The 12,402-nt window shown below is 42.6% G+C and overlaps 1 protein-coding gene across 1 annotated transcript; it reads left to right on the top strand.

Annotated features, from left to right (window-relative positions):
• The first annotated feature begins 6,773 nt into the window (after positions 1 to 6,773).
• On the top strand, positions 6,774 to 8,142 carry LOC147959250 (protein FAR1-RELATED SEQUENCE 5-like). The gene is made up of 3 exons (XM_087532570.1): positions 6,774 to 7,217; positions 7,344 to 7,620; positions 7,733 to 8,142. The coding sequence occupies exons 1-3, from the start codon at positions 6,774 to 6,776 to the stop codon at positions 8,140 to 8,142; spliced, it is 1,131 nt and encodes a 376-aa protein (XP_087388696.1).
• Positions 8,143 to 12,402: the final 4,260 nt, after the last annotated feature.

Raw genomic sequence — 12,402 nt, 5'->3', positions numbered from 1 at the left:
CCACTGGGACATCACCCTAAATCCAGAAACATTCAAGAGATACCATCATCCACTCGACTAGAAGCATTCCACTCGGAAGACTCGAAGTCACTCGATCGTAGCAATTGTCACTCGACGATCAGAAGACCAAAAGTCGCTCTGTATAGCAACAGTCGAATGTTTACTCTGTAGACTTAATGTTCATTTATGTCACTTTATTGTTGGTGTTACCAGAAACGCCCCATCTTAATGTTCATATCTAGGGGGAGAATCTTCATCATCACTTTCATCAATATTATCGGTTTCAATAATTTCATTCTCTCTAACCCTAGCAAGTTGTTCATCAAGAAATTCACCTAGTGGCATAGTATTATCAAGCATAGAAGTAGTTTCATCATAAGTATCATGCAAAGTAGAAGTTGCATCATCAATAACATGCGACATGTCAGAATGAATAGCAGGTGTAGGTGTCGCAAGTTTACTCAAAACAGAATGTGAATCAAGTGCAGAGCTAGATGGCAGTTCCTTACCTCCCCTCGTACTTGAGGGGAAAATCTTGGTTCTTTTATATTTCAAGTTCTTCATAGTGATCAGCAGATATAAATCCCAAGTGACTCAAAGAATAGAGCTATGCTCCCCGGCAACGGCGCTAGAAAATAGTCTTGATAACCCACACGTATAGTGGATCGCAACAGTTTTTGAGGGTAGAGTATTCAACCCAAATTTATTGATTTGAACAAGGGGAGCCAAAGAATATTCTCAAGTATTAGCAGCTGAGTTGTCAATTCAACCACACCTAGAAACTAAATATCTACAGGAAAGTATTTAGTAGCAAAGTAATATGATAGTAGTGGTAATGGTAGCAAAAGTAATAGTTTTGGTTTTATAGTGATTGTAATAGTAGCAACGGAAAAGTAAATAAGCGAAGATCAATATGTGAAAAGCTCGTAGGCAATGGATCTGTGATGGATAATTATGTTGGATGCGATTCCTCGTGCAATAGTTATAACATTGGGTGACACAGAACTAGCTCCAGTTCATCAATGTAATGTAGGCATGTATTCCAAATATAGTCATCCGTGCTTATGGAAAAGAACTTGCATGACATCTTTTGTCCTACCCTCCCGTGGCAGCGGGGTCCTATTGGAAACTAAGGGATATTAAGGCCTCCTTTTAATAGAGTACCAAACCAAAGCATTAACACTTAGTGAATACATGAACTCCTCAAGCTACGGTCATCACCGGTAAGTATCCCGACTATTGTCACTTCGGGGTTAACGGATCATAACACATAATAGGTGATTATAGACTTAAAAGATAGGATCAAGAACTCACATATATTCATGAAAACATAATAGGTTCAGATCTGAAAATCATGGCACTCGGGCCCTAGTGACAAGCATTAAGCATAGCAAAGTCATAGCAACATCAATCTCAAAACATAATGGATACTAGGGATCAAACCCTAACAAAACTAACTCGATTACATGATAAATCTCATCCAACCCATCACCGTCCAGCAATCCTACAATGGAATTACTCACGCACAGCGGTGAGCATCATGAAATTGGTGATGGAGGAAGGTTGATGATGATGATGGCGACGGATTCCCCTCTTCGGAGCCCCGAACGGACTCCAGATCAGCCCTCCCGAGAGAGATTATGGCTTGGTAGTGGCTCCATATCGTAAAACGCAATGAAACCTTCTCTCTTATTTTTTTCTCCTTGAACGTGAATATATGGAGTTAGAGTTGAGGTCGGTGGAGCACCAGGGGCCCACGAGGCAAGGGGCGCTCCCCCCACCCTCGTGGACAGGGTGTGGGCCCCCTGGCCTTGGTTCTTTCGCCAGTATTTTTCATATATTCCAAAAATATTCTCCGTTGATTTTCAGGTCATTCCGAGAACTTTTATTTTTGCACAAAAATAACACCATGGCAATTCTGCTGAAAACAACGTCAGTCCGGGTTAGTTCCATTCAAATCATGCAAGTTAGAGTCCAAAACAAGGGCAAAGGTGTTTGGAAAAGTAGATATGTTGGAGACGTATCATAGGTTCCTTCCCTTAAGCACGCGACCCCTTAGGTTCAAGCCGGCTAGGTCACAGTTCGGATCACCTCCGAACTGCACGGTTGGTAGTGGCCCCTAGAAAGGCATGCCGAACACTAAGCAGAGTATGAAGCTGGTTAGGCGAACATGTACATCACACTTCCATTCCTTTTACCACACGATATATGTTGTCGGGCTCAAGGCGAGTCTGTCATCCTTGTGCTAGCCCGACCTCTTTCTCGTTCTAGTGATGCCGACCATAAACCAGATTATCTCATAATACCTGTCGCATGGCCATGCTTATCCTAGTCGGATCACACGAGGGGCCCAGAGTATATCTCTCCTGATCGGAGGGGAAAATCCCATCTTGCTCGGCCATGTCTTGCAGGATGGGTCTGGACAAGCCCGAACCTACCTTTGTAACTACCCAGACATGGAGTAGCGTTTGGTTGGCCCAAAGCACGTCTGTCACGATCCCGACTACATGCGCCAGCTCAGGTCTTAGGACATAGAACACATGTTGTACTAGAGACTCACAAATGGCATATCATTGCGTCTCATAGTTGGGTCTGTCCGACTCGGACCTTCTCTCGACTTGGATCCGACTACGTCGAATCCGACCAGATCCTTCCAAGTCCATATTATCCGGTAAGCATCCAATGCTCCATGGCTAGTGAGACCAAGCCATCGACTGTGTCATATGCTAGTCTAGTCGGCTACGCGTCCACACAACCCTTTCGACTAGGGACCTTTTAGGACAGTCATCATACAATGCATAGTCCCACAAACAAGTCATGTACTTGCTGATTAACATCATTGATAATGTCCAAGGACTATCTTTCTTCATAAACACATAGGAAATATCCTCATACATGATTGACTCTAGGGCATATATCCAACACTAAGAGATTGTCGTGTCTTGTGTGGTTCCCCCTCACACACACACACATACACAGATATTATATATATATATAGGATAGCACTATTCTAATCCCAGGATTAGAATAGTTATTTGGATCACAGCAGTCCCTATATAGGGCCCGATAGGGCCCTCCCATACTTCCGAACTGCCGCCAGCCCGACAGGATCCACTGGATCCCGAGCCCCCCCCCCCCGACCGGATCCACCTGATCCCGATCCCGAGCCGCACCAGCCCCCCTCCTCCCCTCGATCCCCCGACATCTCCCCTCCTCGCCGCGGATCTTCGCCGGATCCGTCGCCTCCCTTCCATCCCCAGCTCCTGGCCGGCCAGATCCGCCGCCTCCCCTCCTTCCCCAGCTCCTGGCCGACCACCGGCGTGGGCGAGCGAGCGATGGCGGATGCTGGCACGAGGGAGCCCACGTCGCGTGGACGCGGCGAAACCGCCATGGACTTCAGAAAGCTGCATCCTCGTCCCATCGTCACCGCCCGAAGCCTTGGCGGACCAGAGGACGGCCCCGATGCAAGCTACAGCGAGCGGCACGCCCAACGGAGCAACTCCTCCATGAAGGCGGCATCGGCTGCGCCCTCAAATTCAACAACAAAAGTACATGAACTTCCTCCCAATTTTGCCTTCTTCTTCAATCTTGCCTTCTTTGACCTTCTTGCTTCGTGCAGATGAACTTTGCGCCCCCTGCGAGACATGGATTGCCATGGAATTCCTCTCCTACCTCCACGATGAATTGTTCTCAAGGTGGCCTATCAGCTGCTGGAAAAAGGTTGGCCAAACTTCTAGCCAGGTTATGGTTGAACTTCTTTCTTCCTTTGGTTTGTTATTTGCTTACAGCTATGTGAAGTTCAGGTGGTGTGTGAGCATCACTATAGGCTAGAAAAGTTTTTTTAACATCTGCCTGCTTACAGCCATGTGAAGTTCAGGTGGTGTGTGAGCCTCAGTGCAGGCAACAAACACTATAAAATCTGCTTGCATTCACATTCACATGTGGAAAAGCCATGTGAACTTCAACTAGTAAGTGTGCTAGAGTTCAGGTTGGTATGTATCTGGTTCTGTACAAAAATAAAAGGAAAATAAAACATGCATGTGATATGACATGAAGGTCAGGTTGGTATGCACTAGCAGTCCAACCATTCAAACTCATGAAGGTTCAGGTTTTTTAACTGTAGACAGTATTTCCCCTTTGCAAAACAAGAAGTTCAGGTTGTGGAGAGTGCTCAGTTCAGGTACATATATGTAATCAAATATTGTAGAATTAAACAGGATGTGAAGTTCATTCTGTGAAGGGTGCTCAGTTCAGGTACAAAAGTATTGGCAGATGCTTAGCTCAGTGCATAGTGTGATGGCTCTCCCCACTTTTATATGAGAAGTTCAGGCTGTGAATATTGCTAAGTTCAGTTACAAAGGTATAGGCAGATATAACTTGTGTGCTAATAGACATTTTTTTCTTTTATGTCAGCAAGACGACAGACGCATGAAGAAGCTTAGAAGTTCCCAGCAGCAAGTACACAATCCAAAGCCTGTACGCGTTGCACCACCCCCTCAATGGGTCACACCTCAAACACACCAACAGCATTACCAACCTGCTCCAGACCAAAAATGGATGACACCCGAAACACACGGATACTTCCAAGATGTTGGGTCACAGCCCTATCCGCACAAGTTTGTGCCTCCACCTAATTGGGTGATGCCGGAAATCCCCCATGGATTCTTTGTATCCACCAGCACTCCCAAACACGCCGATGGAGGAGGGGTTAGCTCAAGTCCTACGTGTAACTCTGGAGGTTATCCTGGTGTGCCTCATCAATGCCAAAGCGAAGCAACTAAACCGGATCCCAGGACAAATCCAACAGCAACACACACACGGAGGAGAGTGCTCTGCACACTACCACCGTTGGATCCTACTGCTGCTACAAGTCAGAATTGTATGGGGCATAAGGCAGATGGATTGCTTCACAAAACAAAAGAGCAAACCAAGACCAGGATCGCAATACCTCCACAACCACCTCAAGCAAAAAGGACGCAAACAAGAGAGAGGCCATCTTCAGCCCTCCTTCCTCCTTGTGATCCACTGTTGCATCCTGCTATGATTACTCCACCATGCCCCATCCTAGAGGGACAGCAGCCGACACCGGCGGAGTTGCGATCATACATGCATGTAAGTGAAACAAAAAATATTTATATACGCATCTTGTATTATCTACAAATTTTCTGCTCCCTCCAGGATAACAAGTTCATAAACTGTATTTTAACGTGTTGTTTGGATTGTTTTTTCTTTTTCTACAGATGCCGGATCTACCGGATTATCTAATACCAAGACTAAAGATGTGATTCAAAGATGTAGAGAAAGCAAGGGAATTTTAACAGATACGCCAGACACGCTGGTTTTGGAATCAGGAAGACGAGGGGAAATGAAAACCACAAGTATTTTGTTTGCGCCTTCCAAGGGATACACACATCTTCTGTTTCAGAGGCCAACATGAAGCGAAACAAAACATCGCAGAGGACGGGCTGCAATGCAAGAATGAGGGTGAAGGTGCAGGAGGATGACACATCTGTGGCAGTGGACATTGAGTACAATCATAATCACTAGCTCGTGCAAACTGATGACATGCTGGTATTTTTGCACTCACGCAAGAATTATGACCCCACTATTTTGGAGTATGTAAAGCTCCTGCAGTACCATGATGTCAAGCACACAACAATCATGTCCATGCTATCTGAAAATGAAGATGGAAGCTACTTCCTAAGCATGACCGGACGAGACCTACTAAACCAGTAAGTATTCAAACACCCACATACTGCAATATAAAATAGCATCCTAGCTCACAACCCTTTGCTAGCAAAAAATGAACAAATGCATGTTTGCATGTGATTTGCGGGAAAGCCATGAATGCAAGGAAAGATGATTTGGATGATGTATTGAAACTTGTTTCATTCTTCAAAGACATGAAGGCAATAAATGATGAGTTTTTCTATGACATCCAAGTGGACAAGGAAAAGTCAATTAAAAGCATTTTCTGGTCCAATGCAAGCTGCCGAGGAGCCTATCAAGACTTTGGCGATTGCATAACATTCGACACAACTTACAAGACCAACAAATTTCATATGCCTCTGGGAGTGTTTGTTGGAACAAACCATCATTTGCAGTCAACGATATTTCATGTTGCCCTGATAGGAGACGAAGATGCAAAGTCATTCAAGTGGTTGTTCAATACATTTGTACGGTGCATGAACAACAAGCACCCAACTTGCATTCTAATAGGTGAGTTCAAAAAAACCTCTTCAAGTTTCATCATCTTTTCAGTCTATGGGTATGTGTTGGGTACATTGGTTTTGTTTGAAAATAATATAAAGAATGTAGTTCAACCACTGTTAGCACAGAAGTCCAACTAGCAGTACAAGAAAGCAAAATTATCTGGCACATGTTTAGAAAAAAATTAGTTATGAATGTGAAGTTCAAATACATGAATCATAGAAGTTCAAGGACAAAGCTGTAAGATAAATATATGTAGCATGTTTAGAAAAATATAGTTATTTATGTGAAGTTCAAGCACTGCTACCACAGAAGTTCAACAACAATGCTTTAAGAAAAATTTGAGTGTGACACTACTAGTTTGTCCTACTACTAACAGTGAAGTTCAAGCACTGCTACCATAGAAGTTCAGCAACACTACTGTAAAGAAAAAATACATGTGACATTCTTAGATACCATACTGCTAGATGTGAAGTTCAAGTCCTTGTACAACATAAGTTCACCATCAGTACAAAAATGAATCAAGTTTCATTTTTTTAATTCATGCAGACCAATGCCCATCGATGGCGAAAGATATACCACAATCATTTCCAAACACCGTCCACAAGCTATGCCGTTGGCACATCATGAAGAAGTACAGGGAATACCTCGCGTTGTTGTACAGAAAGTATAAAACATTCAAAGAGGAGTTCACAGCTATATTAAACTGGCCGCTAATGCCAACGGAGTTTGAAGATGACTGGGCTCAACTCGTGCACAACTACAACCTGGAGAACGACCAGATGATGATGCAGCTCTTGAGTGATAGGAAGATGTGGATTTCAGCATATTACAAGAACATTTTCTGTGCTAGAATGACTTCCACACAACGAAGCGAGAGTATGAACCACGTGCTAAAGAAAGGGTTTGTCAAGGGGACCCAGAACCTACACAAGTTTGCTAGGCGGGTCAATGCTTGCATACAAACTCGGATGCAGAAGGAGAACGAGCAAACAATGACCAGCATGGTATGATGACAAGTACAAAACACCCCCATCATGTTCTGTTTACCTTCAACATGTGCACTTTGAATTTAAAAAAAATGAAACCCATGACTCTGCTTCGACTAATATCTCACTTTTTGACATGTGCAGACCAATCCTGTGACAAAAACAACTTACGGCTACGAGGAAGACATGTCTATCAAGTACACGAGAGCCGTGTACACCGAGATGAGGAATAGGATGAGAAAGGCCATGCTATTTCGCGCAAAGCATACAGCAGAGCCCACTAAGTACCTTGTGTACTACCACAACAAGCCTGGCCATGATGATGAAGAAAGATTTTCCTGGTCAAAGCATGAATTCCAGGTTGTAGTTGACCCAGAGAATGAAATATACGAGTGTGAATGCAAGCTCTGGACACACACAGGTGAGCGAAAAACAAACTCATTAAATAGCTAGACTAGTAGTATCATATCAAAATTTATGAAACTCATTGCTGGCTCACAAACTATATATTCTGCATTCATCACAAAATGCAGGCCTGTTCTGCCTTCACATCATGAACATACTGGACTACCTCAAGCCTGACAAATTTCCAAACAAGCATATCCTCAAACGATACACAAAGACTGCAAAATCACAACCAACCTTTGATACAAGGGACTACAACACAACCACATCGGATGGCAGCTCAAGGCTATCGAAGCAAGACATCTTGCTGCTACTGAATTTGATGGTTAACAAGAAAGCGATGAGATGTGACCAGCAATATGACAGAGCCTACTATGTTCTCAAGAGGCTCGTGGAAGAGCTTCATGCAATACATTCAGCAAATCAAGCGGATGCTGACGAAAGGATGGCTGAAGAGGACGCTGAAATTGAAGATGACCTTCATTATTATGCAGCGGAAATGCGCAAGGCCGCCGATGAAGCCAACCAATGCACGTAGGGTGATGGCCAATCAATGGAGCAGCGACAGCAAGAGACGATGAAACTGCCGTTGTATTCTCAAACAAAGGGTAGGAAGAAAATTACTGCAGCAAAGAAAAGTGACAAGAGAGCTCAAATAAAGGCACCACCTACAGGAAGAGTCGTCGTTCTCGATGAGAACGGAGTACCACATGGACACAGGAAATGTAGTGTGTGCAACCAGGTTGCGGGACACAACAAGCTGACCTGTCCAACACTCTTGGAAAGAAATAATGCTGAGGAGGTCAAGCAAGCCAAATCTCAAAAACAGCAGCCCAAAGTTATGGAACAAAAGAAGGGACCACACCCAAAGAAAGCAAGTAGCAGACTTTGTAGCATATGAAAGGAGTATGAACCACATAATGCAAGAACATGCCCGAAGCGCGCCGATGCTGAAGAGACAAGCAAAAAGACAAAGAAGAAACATAAAGCAAAACCTAGAGCCATCAACAAGAAAGTGGTGGAAGATGAAGAGGAAGATGAAGATGAAGACACCGTCGAAGAAGAGGAAGACGAAGAGGAAGAGGAAGACGACAATGAAGAGGAAGAGGATGATGAAAAGGAAGAGGTACATGTCAAGAAAAAACCTCTACCACCAAAGCCTAGGAGGAGCGCAAGGCTGATGAACAGTTAGAATAGGTCAATTAACACAATGCAAACTTATGTCATGTCAATGTGCAGAACATTATGTCATCCCCTGGTAATATACACTATGAAGTTCAAGTAATATTACTGCAGAAGTCCTTGTATGTTATGAGAGGAAGTGATGTGCTCGTGATGTATTGCATGAAAGTGCAAGCAGTAATAAGTTGAAAAATATACACTGTGAAGTTCAAGTAATATTACTGCAGAAGTCCTAGTATGTTATGAGAGGAAGTGATGTGCTGGTGATGTATTGCATGAAAGTGCAAGCAAGAACAAACATGAAAAACATACATTGTGAAGTTCAAGTAAGCTTACTGCAGAAGTCCTGGTATATTATGAGAGGAAGTGTTGTGCTGGTCATGTATTCCATGCAGAGTGCAAGCAAGAACAAAAATGAAAAACATACATTGTGAAGTTCAAGTAATATTACAACGGAAATTCTGGTATATTATGGCAGGAGGTGCTCGTGTTGTATTCCATAAAAGAGCAACCAGCAAATAATCATACAGTCTTGAAGTTCAGGTCACCTTACAGAAGAAGTTCTGGTATATAAAATCGATGTAGGAAAAAATATGCTTAAAGAATAAAGTTTCACCGCATAAACTAAGGTTAGCAAGCCTAAGACAGTGCATTCAAATGTGAAGTTCTGCTTGGATACGTGCAGAAGTACATGTACAATGCCGACAAAAGATAAAGAAATGTCAACAATATTTCTGCATAAAGTTATAGCTGAAATACATTCGCACTTGAAAAAACACAAAAAAACAAATATAGGTTCTATGCAAAAGAATACATATTGGTTGGGTTGAAAATTACCAATACATTACACAACACAGAATATCCTCTCCATCTAAAACCAGTAGCACAGCCACATCTCAAAGCAGAAGTTCAAGTCTATGATCATATGTTGGGGCCCGAAATAAACAACACAAAAAAATCAAGCAGTTCAACCACAACCGAGGGAGAAGTTCAGGTACATCTGTTGGGGCAAAAATATTCGACACATGGATACTGAAAAATGACGCGGTACATTGAAATTCATAAAGCCAAATCATTCTTCACACCAAATACATTTGTCCACAATATCATAAGTAATAGTACTGCACCTATAGATACACAAATCACTAAAACATTCTTACAACCAAATATTTACGGAATTGTTCCAATCATTATCAAACCTAAAAATCTGTACAAAATCAAATCTACAATGAAACTAATGCTTCGAATTCACGGGCCAAAGGACTGGATCTCTTTAGGGAGCTCTGAACGCATGACTTCATTCTTCTCGCTAAACATCAGAGTGTGCATGAACTCAGCCTTCCAGTCATCTGCAGCAGCCTGCAAATAAAGAAAGGTGAAACGATGGTTTAGCAACGGGTATCTAAAACCACAGCAGGAGCGTCTCGGCAAAAACACACAAGAAAAATCAAAGGATGATGAGACAAGAACAAAGACAGAACACACTTCCACATCACCAAAATCTTCAACAATCTCATCACCATCATACGAACAGCAGAACTTCATAGTAAAGAAACCACAATCATTACTCTTCTGCTTCAGAACATCGATGAAAGTCGGCCTCTTTGCAATAGTCACCCAGTTAGGCTGCTTGCTCGCCTTGTACGCAGCCTTGCCGTACACCTCCTCGAGCAACCCAACAAATCTCTTGATCTGTCAGAAATAACAAAATTAGATGAAGTCAAAAACATGTTAACCAAAATAGTTAAGTTCAGGTACATAAAAAAGCGACACTTGCATAAGATCCACCTAAACAAAATAGCAGAAGTTCAACTTCTAAATGATAGTCAGTTCAAGCAGTATTACCAAAACAGATACAACAACATATTTTGTCAACACAAGGCATAATAAACTTCATGTCAAACAAGAGAATGTGAAAGGAGGTTCAGGCTAAGAAACACTCACGATATTTTTGACAGTCCCCATGGAAACTCGATCGCGACGTTTCCATATTATCGTAAGGAAGTGAATCGGAAGTCAATGCTCCCACGATATCTATTCACCACATACACACTGTAGTGTGCCATTGTGCCAATTGGCTTGAATAGAATCAAGAAAACCTGCCAAGAATGAAAGGACCGGTGAACACAAACTATAAAGCATATGTACTGAAGAACTGGCATGAACAAAAACTTCTTGACAAACTCAGCAAAACGATGCACATGAAATTAAAAAAAGCAAGAGTTATGAAAACCTAACCAGCTTTGCATTAAGAAGGTCTTCTTCCTTGCGAACAAACATTGGGAGGAGACCAGCAGATTTTTTTGCATCAAACTTTGGAACTGTTGCGGCGTAGAAATCATACTCCAGGCAGTATTGTGCATTCACCAAAACACAATTAAAACACCTCCCAAATGCCACTACAACAAAACTATGGCAAAAAATGGAGATAGGGGTGCAAAGAACTAAAACCTGTATGAAGTAGGGACTAAGTACAACCCTGTCAGTATTAGTGAATATCTTAGAGGTCTCCGGCTTATCCTTCCACAAATTTATGAGATAATCCATTATGTCTCCTTCCATCTGCTGTCCTTCACCGAAAAGCATATAAAGGACACATCCTATGAGGTCAATCACATTCCCAGGGATGGTAAACATGCAGTAGCTTGTCCTGCAGAATACAAAAGGATGGTAAAACATATATTAGAAGTTCAGATACAACAACAAACAGAAGTTCAGATACTATAACTCAAAAGGCAAGAGGAGACATAAAACAGAAGTTCACATACTACAACAACGGCAGTTCGGATAATCCAACAACAAAAGTTCAGACACTATAACTCCAAGGCAAGGAAGAAATGAACAGAAGCACACATACTACAACAATAGAAGTTTCAGACACAGAGTAGCATCTTTGGCAGCAACAAAGTTAAGAAGGAGAAAACTCACTCAGAATACATCTCCACACCATCTTCACTCAGCACATACTGTTTCAACTTCCGGGCCTCGGATAGATGAGGGTAACTGTATTTTTTCAGGGGAGCGACAAGAGAACGCCACTTCAAATGCAATCTTGATGCTCTCTTGGAGGAAGTAATGTTGCCAGACTCAACTACCGGTTTCCTCCTGGTGATGACAGCATTCTTCCCACCTCTAATAGCAACAGTACCAGTAGCACATTTAACATTCTTCGAGTAAGAAATCTTCTCAAAATCATCATCGAACGAAATCACTTCTGCTTCGGCTGCTTCGACTGCATCAGCCTTCCTGGAGCAAGGGTTTTTTGGAGTACCACGAATACCACCAGCTTGCTTCCCCAACTTGGAAGGAATAAGGGTCCGAGGTCTATCATCATCTATCGGAGCTGTACTCATCGGTTCCTCCCTAGGCTGGTATTCCTGTGACCCGAGGAATGAGTAGTGGTAGTCGGTCAACTGCAATGGATCCACTGTCAAAGAAAAAAGGAAGAGAAAACATCACCATTAAATACAACTGAAGTTCAGGAACATCACAATGTGCAGTCCAACTAATAAAGATGACATGGTTACTACTCAAGCTGACCTAAAAAAATTAGTTGCCATAAAGAACTAAATGAAGTTCAGGCACACCCAAAGGCACAGTTCAACATAAACCGATG

The sequence above is a fragment of the Triticum urartu genome, chromosome 7A, assembly GCF_056163025.1.
Source record: "Triticum urartu cultivar PI428250 chromosome 7A, HENAU_Tu73, whole genome shotgun sequence".
Taxonomy (NCBI): domain Eukaryota; kingdom Viridiplantae; phylum Streptophyta; class Magnoliopsida; order Poales; family Poaceae; genus Triticum; species Triticum urartu.
The sequence above is the reverse complement of the archived record's forward strand: the minus strand, read 5'-3'. Positions and strand labels throughout refer to the sequence as shown.